A 16,013-nucleotide genomic window follows, 5' to 3' on the forward strand; every position below is an offset into this window, starting at 1 on the left:
GGGGCAGAATTCTTCAACAAACATATTTTTTGTATTAAAAGAGACTATTACTTTAATAACTCAACAGCACTGAAGAAACATATTGTAAGCTTATTCATTTAAAACAAATAAAAACTCCCTCTGACGGTGGTGACTTTAGAACTGACTGTGGGCACTAATCTGATGGCGGTGACAGTGGCCTCATTACAACATACAATTCCAAAACTTATACCACTCAAGTCAATAGCTTCTTGCTTAACAACTTTGTTATTTTTTGGACCAATGGTTAAATAATCCTGAGCACTGAGATAAACATTTTTCAAGGAATATAAGGTACAATTAAGCAATATCATTATTAAAAGTACCCATCATCAAATATTAAATAATCATAGTAAAAAATAAAGTCATTACCAGTAGGAATTATGCATCACTGACATCATCTTAAACCGTCATCTAGTGCACCTCCTCATGCTAATTCATAATAATACATTGTATTGTTCTGAAAACTGGATTGTAAACTGTATTTATGACGTGAAGAACAGATAACAAATAACAATTGTGAGCACTGTGGCAAACATTCAATAAGAAACATATTGGTTCAATTAGCAATAGGCTATCATTAAATGCATTCAAATGCTATTGTTCAAATGCTAATTGACTATTGTGATAGATGTTAAGGAAAGGATGTTTTGTGTGTTTTATCTATCTTTTCCCATGTAAATGTTAAGTTTTTTGTGGAAGCCAGCTTTCACAAACATTAGCTATCATTTTCCTAACTAGCAGTGTTAGCTCATAGATATGAGCATAGACTAACATGGTAAGCCAAACATATGCGCTAATTCAAAAAGGATGGTAACGTTATAACATTAGTGTTGGTGAAAGAAGCCTGGTATGTGGATGCATGCAGTAAGCATGATCAGGGCTGTACGTTAACTTTTTTGCAAGTAACACCGGTGCTACAGAGGTTGAAAGTTTTGTAGCACCAGCCATAAATTCTGTTTCATCGGAATAAAATCAATTCAAAATCATGGTTGGGATCTAGGGCTACTGCAACTGGATTGATAAAAGGTCATGTAGTTGTAAAAATCTCACCCGGCTACATTGTGTTTGAGAAGAGCAAAATCTATCAGTATGGTATGATATGCCATGCTATTTTGTTGTTGAATTTATAAAAAACAAAAAAATAATCCCTGTCAGTTCCATGCAGTTCAACTTTTCAACGGGTATCAGAAAGAGAGGTCATGCTACTCCGTCTTCAGTGTCCCGCTGGCGAGACGGTTATCCCCCCTCCCCCACCTCCCCCAACATTCTAAACCAATTGTATGCACCGTATTGCTATGTAGCATGGTAATGGTATACACCATTTGAAAGCTTGGACTCTTGGGAATCCAAACATGACAACTTTTCATGTACAATCTGTATAGTGCTTTACATTGTCAGATTAATCTTACTATGTCTCACTTAAATTTCATCAAAAATGCCCTCCTCCCCCCTCTATCACCTTTGGTGCTTCCCTATCTTCTAACTGCAGTGTATATCCTTAGCAATAAGTAGATTCAGCATATTGGGTCTTGACATATTCACAGGAATCCATAGAAATGGAATCTTCATGCTGTTTTATCCAATATTCGATGTGCAGATGTATAGTCCATCTTATACACACCCATTGAAGCAACAAAGAAAATGGAACAAAATGAGACTTTTGTGTAATTGTTCCATATTTTGCGTAGTCATTCTATATCAGAAACCCTGACATACAATTCAAATAGTCTACAAGAAACTTCAGAGTGTTATCTTTCATTTGATACCAAGATTATGCTTCTACACAAAAGGGGTTCATATGCATGTAAGCATTTGATTGTCAGTATGCATTTTGGATAACCAATAGTCCTATGGGAAGTTTCCATAGGGCATTTTACGAAACGCATGAGCATATCTTGGCAAATAATGGTACCCGCATTTTCATTCTATATTGATCTACTGTTGCACACAGCTCCACAATACCTGGTGCTAGGGCTCAGTTGTGTTTCTAAGTCGTATCAAGTGACCTAGAGGGTTGAAATGTGGTCAGTTCAGAGATGCTTGTAATCCGACAGAAAAAAAATCTATATTCTAGCCTTTGTAACTCTGTGTCAGTACAGTTATTCTGATTGTTTCCAAAGAAACTACAGTGTCTCTGTCTAACTACAGTGTCCAAAGAGGTCAAGCATTGGATAGGCCCAACTAGGTGGCCTCTGAAGCAGGCGCTGTGCAATTTCAGACAAAAATTTGAAATTGGTATTGAGAATGAAGCGGTTCATTTTTCTTATACGCATTGTAAGTCAGTTCATATATTTTTGAGTAAGTAGAAGATGTGCTGAAGATTTTGTTCCACTAAGATTAAATTCACGTTTAGTTCATATTTCTAAGTTTTTAGATTAGAGTATGTTCAACTTTATTGTCATTGCACGGGTGAAATATTATTTTTCATCTAACCAGCGGTGCAAATGAGAACTGACATGTCAAACATTTGCCAATATTTTTGAGATGGTAAAAAGCTGATTTACACTAGTTATTGCTTTCATGTGGCTGTTGAAATTTATATCACTGTCAGTTAATACACCCAGATTTCTAACAGTATACTTTGCTTTCAACCCTTTTGTGTCAAGGAGTGTGGCAACCCAAAGTCTTTCCTCCATTTTACCAAATATTATTACTTCCGTCTTGTCTTTGTTCAGCTGAAGACATTTTTGAGACATCCATTTGTTCATTTGCTCAATACACTGACAGAGATTCTAGGGAACCATAGTCATTTGGCGACAGAGCTGTACCGTTTTTTTCAAGTGTTTTGTAGTCTAAGCTGAACTCTGTTCTCTATCAAGTTAAGTTTCCCTCTATTTGTAGCTGGAAATTCCTGATGTTGAAGTAATAATTGAGCAGATATGTTGACTGATTTTGTCAATTTTACCTTTGAAAAAGATGACTAGTTGAGAGAAGTTCAGGCATTTATTTTGAGGGGGGATTTGTTAACTTCTTGACAGTTGAAAATAGAAAACAGTGTTATTTTAACTTCTACTGATGATGTTAGAAAAGAAAGTCTATCTTCCTTTGCATACGTCAGAGTTATACTGTATGTGCGGAGCATCTCTTTATGGATCTCAATGCGGATCTGAAGTTTGTATTTACGCCATTTTCTTTCGGTCTTCCTACACTCTCTTTTTAGGAGTTTAACCGCTGGATTTTGCTTCCATGGTGCTTTGTTTGTCCTTAACTTTCCTGAATTGTAATAGAGCAATGTCATCCATAATGGTTGCCATTTTTGTGTTAAAGTCATCCAATTAGTCTTCTACCGTCTGAAAGTAGACTTGACGTCTGTGAAAGTGCTTGCTCAAAGAGAGCCATTTATGATTCTCCTTTTTTTTGTCATCATAGAAATGTTATTGGGAACATAGACATTATAAAAGAACACAGAAATGATCGGGTAAGGTCAGGTCTTTAACAGTTGTAGAGACATTGAGACCCTTTGTGATAACAAAGTCGAGGGTATGGCCGAGAGAGTGTGTTGGCCCCCTGTACATTAATTCCTTGGCATAATTGTTTTCAGGATTATCCACATGTAAGTTTAGATCCTCTGATATAATCTGATAAGACTGACTGATAAGACAGTCAAACTCTATGCAAATGACTGACAGCATATCACCTAGCTCTTCAAGAAAGACTTTAGCTGAATGTTTTGAAGACATGTAAATTGTCAATAATAAAATCTGAGGAGAAGACTTGCAGTAATGTGTGCACACACAGGTATTCAAATGATGTAAAGCCACCGATGATGACTACCCAGTTGGAAGGATTGGAGTGTGTTTTCTGATTTATTTATTTATTGGTGATGGTATGAACATATTGTATGTTTTTACAGGCTTGCTCATGTATCCCAAGGCTTGTGCATTGTTTTCTGAGATATTACTCTAAAATGTTGCTAAATGACTCATTACATCATACTTAAAGAAACACATTATTCACCTAAATTCTATGGTCTATGGCTATGAATCCAAACATGAAAATAAGATAATAGATAATAGCTTCTGCAAAGTTACTGCAATGACTTTGAAAAGTAATTTTGTAAAATCAAGCACAAGATGCAATAGTGCTGGGAGCTTTTCTCTGTAACATTCTCTATGCATTTGTAATGGTGACGGTAAGCAGAGAGTGTATTTTCATCACTCATTGACATGAACTTGAAAGCATGCAAGGTTTTTTGTGTGAAATGTCACTAAGTCAAATATTGCTGTAATATAGATAAAATAAAAGTGTTATTAGTGTTGACCACCTATCATGCATTTTTTTTTCTTCTGCATATACACAATGTGGCTACTCAGGCAAAATATTGTAAATCAAAGTGTTTTATTATTTACACTTACATAAAGAGCATGTTTTGCATAAGTATATTGATATGAATGCAAGATACTTTGATGTTTTGATATGAATGTGTTTTTAATATGAAGATGATTTAATGTTATCATTTATTGTACCTGCATTCATGCGTAGTATTGTGTATAATGTCACTGAAAGTGATTTTTCTCCCTTATAATGATATAAATTTACTTATAGGAAAATATAAAATGAGGAGGTTGCACCAGTACATTGCTGAACAGCCAATACCTTGGTCTATAATGATGTACCTTCAGATTTTATAATTTCACAAACTTTTTATTTTCAAAATTAAAACCTGTTTTATACAAATTCCCAAGAATCAGTGAACTGTATTAGGGACCCTCACAGTCTGACCTCTGCACGATGGACCACAGAGATGAGTGTGGGGGGCACTCTAGGATGGCAAAAGTTATTTCAGGATCCATTAGCCTGTTGCTAACCGACGTGAGCGTAACTCTTTTCTTGGAAACGGATACTCTTGGTGTATGCGATTCGGCCATCCTTGTAAATACAGGTCCAGAAACTCTTGACAAGTTATTGGTTTGACTGTCTTGAAAGTTAGTTACTCGGTACACACCTACCCGATGCTTTTTATGTCTTTATGTTACAACACTCCCCCCTGAACTGTTATCAACCAATGAAACACTGTTAAAAACTAACACACCCCCAAAAATTTCATCAATCACCCCTTGCATCGCTATAAAAATGAGAAAAATGCTATGTCCGCCATTTTGAAAAGAAAGTTTGTGCGCTCCGTTAAGTAAGTAAGTAAGTATTTATTTATATAGCACATTTTACATGCACAGGGTGCAACACAAAGAGTGCGGTAGGACTCGAATACATGCACTGCAAATTTGCCAGTGATTTGTCAAGTAGATTCAACTTGAATTGCTGGGTCTTAGATTAGATTCAACTTTATTGGCATTATGCAGAGTACAAGTACAAAGTTAGCGAAATGCAGTTTGCGTCTAACCAGAAGTGTAAAAAAAGCAGGAAAGTGCAATGTGATATATAAATTATAGACGGACAGGACAAGAAATTGAAAAGAATAGCTGGTTTACAGAAGGTAAACCCAGAAGGTAAATATGTGCAGCGTATTAGCAGTAGGCCTATATAGCATATGAACAATGTATGAACAACATGTAGGCTACAGATATGTGCAATGAAGTAGCAGTAACTTTATAATAGTAGTAAGAATACTATAGATGTATGCAGCTTATTTACAGAATATATTATAAGAAATGATTATAAGAAAACCATATAGACGGATATGCACAGTACTGTATGTACAGATATGTGCAGGAGGTTTGGACATCACTATGTCAAATAAAAAACGTAACGCTCAAATCGTGGATTGATCGTGGATTGATCATGTCTTACGTTTCCCCAGTCTGCTATTTGTCCGGATAAACAGACCCCTCAGATTTTCCAACACTATGAGGTTATTGGAAATTGAACAATGCTCTATTAAAGGACGGAAACTGATTTCCGATGCGGTTTTCTGATCTAAACAAAAAAATGTGGGGATTCTCAAAGTATAAAACAAGATATATTGTCATTCAGAGATGTAAAATGATTAAAATCTCCAGAACACAAAAGTTGTGGAAACAGTTGAGTTGTCAAAAGAGAATAGCCTAAAATTACAACCTGAGGAGATTTATTTGACTAAAGGGGGCTTCGTAAGATCGTGGAGCAAATTTTTAGAGAACGGTGTGAGCAGAACTGTTGTTACAGTTTTTTTTTCCTTCCATTGCTTAAGCAGAATTTTGAAATTTCAAATTCAAATTTTTTTTTCCGAAAAACACAATTAACACACAGCCGCCACAGCCAAATAACAGAATCCCTCGGATCTTTTACAAAATGAAACACTTGTTTTAAAATGAAACTCTATTTTGTTGTCAAATCACAAACACACCAAATGATCCGATTACACTTGAATCATGTACACACAGTAATGTACACTGTAAAATCTGATGTGTTAACTATACAACTACACTTTAAACAATTTGGAAACCGATTGCCTGGAAAAGACAAGTAAAGGAACTTATTTATGTAAGTTATACTAAGTAAGTAAGTCAAGTAAGTATTACTCGGTGCACATAAACATTTTACAAAAAAAAACATCTGAATCTGACAATGTGAATCTGTCAATTTGATTGTGAATTCTGTTCAGAAATGAACGCACGCAAGAATGCTTACAGCAATGATGAATGAATGAAATGCCCACCATTCCATGAAGAAAGTGTAACATTATGGAAATGAGCCTTATTAGGCTTATTATTAAGGATTGAACGAGAGAGTTTATTATTTTATACAGTTTATTATCACAAGTAGGAATGGATAAAATGTTGAAGGTCGCCAAATAATACTGTCCGGAACAGCAAGGCCTCACTATCACGCGGAAACACAGAGCATCAGACGCCTCAATCTCTAAACTGAAGAGTACACGTGAAACCTCACCAAATTCACACTAGAGGCTAGCTTTAGGCAAGTGCCAGACCATTCAAAAAACAACCAGTCCCTTCAAAACAAGGTAGAATGCTACGTTTAGTGGAATTCCGTGTTCATTTTGGGGCTATAATGAGGGTTCGGCGCTATGTATAAAGAATGTGTGAGGCAGAAGACAAGGACACAAGGAATCAGTGACACAAGGAATGTAACGACGCAGTCTTTTATTGACAACTGACATCCAATCTCAATATTAACTGTTGAATATAAAATGTTTGCTTTAGTTAAAGTAGTGAGGCTGATATGTCTACAGTATATACTCAAATACAATCTGGCTTTATGAAAAATCAGAAAAATTGATTATTAAAGATAGATTATGCAGATGCAGGCCTTAATATGCCTATAAACCCTATAGGGTATTTTACACAATCTAACATACATTTCTCATGCAACCCCTTAAGGCTAACTCCAACATCACCTTCTGCACAAACTAAAAATGTGTATTAAAAGCCTGAGTTTCATACATGCAGGGTGCACACTCTGTAATGTTTGTGGTAAATCTTGTCATTATATGAATGAAAACAGTTTAGCATTACATTCTATGTCAATGCAAAATTGTGGAAGTTAATGTGCTATATAAGGTGTATTAACAACTGGAATAATTACTTAATAATCTTTAAGTAGCCTAAGCAAGCAAGTTAGTTTGAAGCTCAAGTTAGTTTGAATGACTACATTTTGTTGTGTGTGTGTCTGTATACATGTTCATATGGATGTGTGTGTGTGTGTTTGTTTGTGAGTGTGTGAGTAACAACAACTTTCGTATGAATTTACAACTCAGAATATTATACAATATACAGTACAACAAACTTTAACAAGTTAATGTACTTACTTTTTCTAAGGCAACAGGTTTTCACAGTTTTTTAAGTAAAGCGAACTAATCACAATTTACACTGTAGCCTTTTCCTCATCGTCACCCACTTGACGAGAGAGTGTAAAGAAAGACGGCGGAGCTTCATTCTTCAGGCAACAAAAACACCTGATAGACAACGTTCTCATCATTTGTAGGTACAGAGCACCACACCGCAGAGATACTCTCTTCTCCCTCCGTTTTACCTTTCAAACAGTTACCGATGATTCCTTGACACGTTTTAAAGTCATAAGATCTCAAAATGATGGGGTCCTTTGGAGGAGCTCCCTCGATCTGTTGTTCAGTCATAGTAGACTATAGGTCTACAGACTCAGTTGGCCCAATTGAAAATGAAAGTCGTAGCCTAAAATGATATTACACCATCTCTCTTTTCCTCCTAACTCGTTGGGAGGAGGATCTTGATATCTGGAGGTAAAAATGGGCTTCGGTTTTTTCCTTGCCGGAGCGTTCGCCAGGTCTTCGTCAGGTTTAGAAATCCTGTTTTGAGGAGTGCCTGCTCCGCTAGACGGCCCCGCAACAGCATCCATATCAATAGTGAGCGCCTCTTCCTCACTGCCGCTAGCACTGCCGCTCTTTCTCTCTAGCTCTTTTATCCTCTTTGTGTTTACGAGCCTCTGCGTGTCTTAATGCTTAAAGAATACCTAGGTTTGCAACATAGGCTACATGTATGTAATCCTACACTACCCCTATTGTGCTTGAACTTTTCAATCGCAGGGCATAAGGCTTAAAGCTGAATTTTAAAAAGGTTACCCAGTGCCCGTTTGCATCTGCTCCTTTTATCCTCTCTGTTTTTACGACCCTCGTCCTTGATGGCGCAGCGTGTCTTAATGCTTAAGGAATGTCTGCGTTTGCAACATAGGCTACATGTATGTAATCCTACACCACCCTCTATTGTGCTTGAACTTTCAATCGCAGGTCATAAGGCTTAAAGCTGAATTTTAAAAAGGTTACCCAGTGCTTGTTTGCATCTGCTCAGCCATTTTCACACAATGGCTAGCCTAGGTTTCACCTCTTATGCGCGCTGATGCTGCAGAGAAGGAGAATTTTAAAAAGGTTACCGGGGCTCGATTGCATCTGCTCCTTTTATCCTCTCTGTGTTTGCGAACCTCGTGCTTGATGACGTAGCGTGACTCGATGGTTAAGGAATGCCCCTACGTTTGCAACATACATGTGCATGTGCAAGGTCAACCTCTACCCCCTGCTGTGCCTGTACAGTCAGCCTCTAGCCCGGCCCACAGGCATTTTTGATTCCTCCCCATTTGTTTGATCACGCCCCTAATCCTTCCCGCTTTTTCAGTCACTTTCAGCCAAACCGTCGGAGGGAGAAGACGTGCGACTAAGAGCTCCAGACTTCAGGCTCTCTCTCTCTCTCGCGCGCGCGCAGAGTCCCATCCCAGGGACTCTGTCTGTCTGCCTGCCTGCCTGCCTGCCTCTGCCCGCTACTAGGTCCGGGTAATCCTAAGGAATCCTAAGGAATCCCAAGCTCCCCCCGAGTTCAGAGCCCTCGCAAGCCACGCACGCCGCACAGGCCCCCGGCAACAAAAGTTAACTGTTCAACACGGTTGTCCCTCTCACACACTCTCTGGTTGTGCTTTACAGACTTTTATTTTAATTTCTTTTTATTTTTCAATAATACATTTTAAAAACTTCTTATACATTTTAAAAACTAAAAAAATTACTTCTTTTATACATTTTTAAAAAAAACTCTACACTTTTTACGGTTTCAAGGCACAAAGCAAAGTTACGCCGATGTTGCTGAAAGTTCCAGAAAAACAAGAACGGTCCCGCCCCTTTGTATGATGTCATAAGACACGCCTGCAGAAAATAAGACCTCCCCATCATGACGTCATAAGATACGCCTACCTCACGTGATCAAGAATGATCTGGAAGGTAACGCCCCCCTGAATCAGCGAATTTATAATTTGACCTCTGACCTTAATTAGGGGGCCCCCCATCCATCATCTTGACAGAAGGTGGATGTTATATCTCTCTAATGAATGTGTGTGATGGTAAATATTTAAAGACCTAATAGTGTTCTTGAGAACTTTCTGTGTCTCAATCAGAGACCGCTCAAGAAGATACGTCAGCCATGAGTTTCGCTTTGTTTATGTTGTAGCTACAGTACACGCTTGTCTCATTGGCCTGGGGCGGTTGCTTAAAAAAAAAGAACACGTCTGGAGGACGGTCTAAAAGTTGGATTATAGTGACACAATCGAGACAGCTGATGAGGTTTCCCAATCCGTTTAACTTTTTTGGATATGATATTGTGAGCTCTATGTGCGAATTCGGAGGCTGTGTTCTTTCCGTGCATCAATGTAGCCTTGACAATTTTCTTACCATCACGAACTCTTGTCAGGGGAGGTCATTCATTTTGGGTGTCATCTATGACTTGAACAGATAGCCTGCTATGCCACCCGATGCACTATTATTGTTACAGTTTTTAATCAATGCAACTAACATTATGTGTAAAGCGACGCAATATAAACCGTAGCCTATGCCTATTATATGTACAACAATGTTTTTCACAATTTGCGACGGAAGGTTTTGACTGAGCGTGTTAACATAAAATAATAATATCGCAAACTGTTGAGTAAGGGGGTCAGTCGTGTTTGTGACGCACAGACAGCCTTGTAGCCTATTTTGCTTAGGCCTCACTTTTAATGACAGTAGGTTGTGAGCGTATGTTGACAAAAAATAACCATGCAATTAAAATAGTCAACTTAAAACTTTGCTATTATTAATGTATAGCACAAAAACATAACCAGTAGGCCCACCAGAACCTCGCATATTAGCGTCATGATTTGTGTGCGTCTATTTGCAAGGCCACTAGCTGTCATGGATGCGTTGCTAAAGGAAGGCAGAGGTGTCAAAAGTTAAAAAAATAAATGGAGATGGGCGGCTGTTGGAAACGGGGGAGAACTAACAAGCCATGGTGTAAAACAATTGCCAGGGTTTTGCTTTTGCGCGGTTTGCTGCAAGAAAATTGTTTATGGATGCAATAGAAAAACGTTTTAGCACGCCAACAATCAGAAGACCGCCAGAAGACGTTCGTGCACTTCAGGACATCTTCCTTACCTGGTGCAACTAGCCACCACGACAGAGGTAGGCTACGTTTATCTATGGCTGACCGTTTTTGCGCTCAGAAAGTAGGCTACGCATGTTCTTTCATAGCGCAACATGACCTGTCCCTCACCATATCGCAACCTCTTGTCAACCTTATACAATCTGTTGCTTAAGACAAAAGTGCCCTCTCCAGATTGTCATTATCAGATGCGCAGACCTCCTGCATGAGCACACACAGTATTGCTGCTCATTGGAAAACTGAGTTGTCTGTAAAACTCAAAATTACCATGTTTTCATTAAATGCGAATGAGGCAACAAATGGAAATATGAACAATATCTAGAATGTTCTGATTCGTTACTTTGATGAGGAAATGTGAAGTCTTGCAAACTTGATTTTATAGATTTAACTTGGTGTTGAATTGCATATTAACAATAAAAAAAATCTCCCCTTTAAGCACTTTTGGCCTGAAGTAATTTAATAAGAGTTTAAGTTAAAGGCTTGCTACAATATTGCTGCAGTAGAAAAGAACAGCAATGGCTAATCAGCAATGGTCAGGGATGGTGAAATATTGTTTTGTTCATCAGGAAAACTCAATCTCAATCAAGAACACTCTCAATTCGCCTTATTCACATGGCGGCCATTGGCGGCTAAAACGAGGCTACAGGGTACACAAACCATAGGATTGTTAATGTTCTGTGCATTCACCTGTAGGTGGCATTAATTATATAGTAACTTAAGAGTACCCTGTAGCCTCGTTTTGGTGTTTATTTGGTGCTTTACTTTGCTGTTTGCATTTTTTTGTACATTAAAAACCAATAGGTCGCGACCGCAAAAGGGGTGCTATCTCCATAGGTAGATATGAACAACGTATGAATTATGGCCTGAAAAAAGTTCAGTCAAACGATTTTTTTTTTTTTCACTTTAATCCCTGGAGTACACGTACCACAGTTTGAGAACCAATGCACTAAGACATAACAAAGTGAAAATATCAAAGAAATGTCTACTCTTTAATGTCCAGAGTAAAATGTTTGACAGGGCTTTTATTGAAAGTGTTTTAACTTTCTGTATCATCTGCCGGTTTGGCAATACCACTCAGTTACAGAAAAATACTGCCCGAAAAATAATAACAATAGCCAATAAACTATGAGGAAGCATGCTACCAAGTAGCCCATGGCTGCATTTACAAAGACTGACAAATGAACAAGGCCAGCAAAATAGTATGTGACAAGAGGAAAACCATTGGCTTCAATTTTATTTAAACTGCTGTCATGTGGGCGGCAATATCCCCTGATATAGTTACCAGCACCTTTCAGCAATGTGCTCCAGAGAAACCAAATGTCCTTTGCTTGACAGTATTGGCTAAATATTGTGTGTATGTTCTCTGCTTTCTTAGACAGGAAATCCATCATCAGGAACATGGAACTCAATACCTCACTGTTTGCCGCAGGATCTTTTTGTTTCTTATCCTCTTGTGCATAACTTTCACCACCTATAAATTTCAGCAGAGGCAAAAGTCATTCATCGATCCTGTCAATGCTACCATGATTCTGGTGTGGCACTGGCCCTTTGGCTATTCCACCCAACTAAACCCCAACATCTGCAGTGAAACCTACAGCATTCCCAACTGCGTCCTGATGGACAGTCGCTCTTGGTTCCACAGGGCTGACTTTGTAGTCTTCCACAACCGGGAGCTGATCACGGGCAGCCAGAGGCTGCCGACAGATCGCCCACGGCCCCACTATCAGCGTTGGGTCTGGTTCTCGCTGGAGAGCCCTGACAACAATGGGAACTTGAGACCATTTGCGGGTTACTTCAACTACACCATGTCCTACAACCGGGATGCCGATTTCTACACACCATATGGAAGGCTTGTGCCAAAGAAGCCGGTGAAGGGTGTGACAGTTGATGATTTCATACCAAAAAATAAGTCTTCACTGGCATGTTGGGTTGTGAGCAACTTTTCACCCAGACATAAGAGAACATCTGTGTACAATAAGCTTAAGAAAGTCATTCAAGTGGATGTATACGGGGATCCATTTAATAAGTATCTGAATCAAAGCAGTCTGCTCCCCACAATCTCCCGTTGCTATTTCTACCTGTCTTTTGAGAACTCTCAGTTCAAGGACTACATCACTGAGAAGTTCTGGAGGAATGCCCTGTTGGGTGGCGCCGTGCCAGTGGTTTTGGGGGCGCCCCGGGCGCACTACGAGGCAGTAGCACCAAAAGGGTCCTTCATCCACGTAGACGACTTCAGTTCTGTGGAGGAACTGGGAAAGTACCTGACGGACCTGGCTGAGGATAAAGAACGCTACGCCTCATACTTTACCTGGCACCTGAATTACACCGTTCAGGTTGGTGGCACCTGGGAGCACAGGATGTGTTCAATTTGCACCATGACTGACAGCCTGCAACCTAAACAGGTCTATAAGGACCTGCAGGCTTGGGAGTGGAGTAAATGATTAAATCAATACAGTTATATCAAAACAGAGTGAAAGCACCAATCACATATTTTTGCTCTTAATATGATTTTATATCAATATATTTCTTACAGTTATGATATGGTTTTAGTGGAAGAGTTCCAATGAATGAGATTTTCTTGTATTTTGTGTATGTGTTGCACATGTGTTGTCAATTCAGTGAAGACGTTTTTCTTTTTTTCAAGTTTCTTTCTTTTGTCAGTTTGCATGTTTTTTGTAACCTGACTCTCGCCAGATGAATTTCGTTCCGCCTAGCTCCACTCACATCCATCTGGGATCGCTTCCGTTGAGAGTGATTTCGGCACCAGATTTTATGGTAGAACCAAACAGGAGACAGGGTGGGAGTTTCATAGATGTGACGTAGCGGAGAAGCGACTGTGAGACTGTTTTGATTCAGACAACGCATCGAGGAAGCAAGCGTCACGGGTTGGCTTCGATGTGAGTGGTTGAAGTAGCACATCAATAAAGATGACGGACAAGTGGCTTATCCAATCATATGCAAGGATTTTTGATAAGGCCCAGCCTTTTGAAACACCTTTCCAATGGAGCGATCCCAGATGGATGAGTGGAACTAGACGGAACGAAATTCATCTGGCGAGTCAGGTTATGTTTTTTGTTGATTTGCATGGGTTTTCTTAACATGTTCTTAATATGCCAGAGCAAGTTTGCATCCCTCTGCCTTTGCAACCTTTTTTGCCTATTCAGACATTAACTTTTGAATTTTGGTTCATTTCTGGTTTGCTTGGTAAAGTTAGCCAATGCAGATTTGTTGTTGTTGTTGTTGTTTTGGCTACTGGGCTCCCCCTGCAGTTGTGGAGTACTCATATTTTACACAGCTGTCATAATTACCACTCATGGGTTGTACCCTTCCCCCTGGACACAGAACATTTTGTTTTCAACCCGGCAAAAATAACCTCCGAAGAGCTACAGTATGTAAGGTTATATCACATTATTTCTTACAAATGTTAGGTTGTTGCACAATTGCCGTAAAACTGTTTGTGATTCTCTTGGTCTGGGGAGAGTGAAGTTGCGAGGGTTGAGTACAGATAAGGTGCTCTATTCCCTCTATTACAAGTTTGTTTACCATCAAAATGACTTCAAAGTTGTTGTATTAAGGTAAAGAATGGGCATAAGATGCCTTTAATATCCTCATTAGAGTTTTATAAAATGTCATCCCCCTCTTTTTAAACAAGATAACTGATACAGGAGGGGGATGTGACAAATCACTCACTAGGTAACTGAGTGTTATTGAGTAAGACTCAATAAAAAGATAGAATTTGAGTGTCATTTCTTAGACACATTTTACAGGAAATGACAAAGGGCTGTAAAACATTTGGTCAGACTGCATTCTGACTTTCCTGTCAGTGTTCAGATCTTAGAATTTTCTTACATGCATTGTGCAGCTGGAAAACATTGTTTTTTGTCCTATAGTACCTAAACAGATTGAAGCTTATTCATCATGTATACCAAGTCTTTAATATGTGAATCCACAAACTGTGACAAGGGTTGCGTAAGAGAGCCATTCCCCGAAACAATTGGACAGCCCGGAGGGTTTAATAAGTGTTTGTGGATTTTAGGGAGAGTATAAATGACAGGTCGTTTAGGATTTACTTGAAACATGAACTTATATTCAGCCTCACTGATCTGTTCCTCACGTAAAGCCTGTTTCAGGACTGTCTTAATTTCACTGCTGAACTTACTTGTGGGATCTGACTGTAACGGTATGTACACATCACCATCACTTAGTTGTCGCAACAATCCTTATTATAACAACAATCCTTATTCTAAGTTCCTTAAGACATATTGGAGGTACATTGACAATTTATTTTTCATTTGGAGTGGCAGTACTGATGATTTAAACAAGTTCCATGAATATCTCAACTCGAAAATGGATTTGACCAAATTCACACTAGAATTTAGTTTCGAACGCATTTCCTTTTTGGATGTTCTTGTTAAAAAAGTGGGTACAGTCTTGCATACCGAGCTATTTAAGAAAGAGACAGACAGGAACACTTTTTTCACATTTCAGCAGTTATCATTCACCTGCTTTAAAGAGAAGCCTCCCTTACAGCCAGTTGACTAGAGTGAAGCGGATATGTGACTCTGACGATACGTTTGAGTGCCATGCCAAAGTCCTGTGCGATGGATTCAGGGATAGGGGGTATGGTGATAATTTACTTAACCAACATTTGGGAAAGGTGCATCAGATTCATCGATCTGAGCTGCTTACATCTAAGTCCAGGAACACTTCTGATCAGGGGTTAGCCATGGTTTCCATAGTCCCATATCACCATCAGTAAAACGCATAGTCAATTAACACTGGCACATATTGAAGACAGGTCCACAAATTGCCAACGCTTTTACTTGCCCACCCAGACACTTCTATAAGAGGACATCCAACTTACGGGACTTTTTAGTTAAATCTGATTTGCCCGCCACTAGGCCCACACATTTTTTGTCACAGATCCCCAGTGGCAATTTCCTATGTCATAACTGCGTACACTGGACTTTGACATAGGTTGTTCATGTTTGTTACATATTTATGCTGTTGTAGTTTGTTGTCTTTTGTTTTTTGTTGCAAACTGCAGTTCAATTATTCTATGTTTTTGTACATTGAAACTGGGTCTCCCCCTGTTGGAGAGCGCTGGGTACCTGTGGGGGGTTAAAGGTGATGATCTAGTTTATTTAAACACACCTATTTGGGGTC

At 39.0% G+C, this 16,013-nt stretch overlaps 1 protein-coding gene across 1 annotated transcript in view; it reads left to right on the plus strand.

Annotated features, from left to right (window-relative positions):
• Positions 1-13,494, plus strand: part of LOC121700698 (alpha-(1,3)-fucosyltransferase 7-like) — a 30,742-nt gene extending 17,248 nt beyond the window's left edge. The window contains exon 2 of the mRNA XM_042083911.1: positions 12,223-13,494. Coding sequence (XP_041939845.1) covers positions 12,223-13,288 — 1,066 coding nt within the window. The 3' untranslated portion in view covers positions 13,289-13,494. The remainder of the gene's footprint in view (positions 1-12,222) is intronic.
• The last annotated feature ends 2,519 nt before the right edge of the window (positions 13,495-16,013 follow it).

This window comes from Alosa sapidissima, chromosome 1 (assembly GCF_018492685.1).
Source record: "Alosa sapidissima isolate fAloSap1 chromosome 1, fAloSap1.pri, whole genome shotgun sequence".
NCBI lineage: Eukaryota > Metazoa > Chordata > Actinopteri > Clupeiformes > Clupeidae > Alosa > Alosa sapidissima.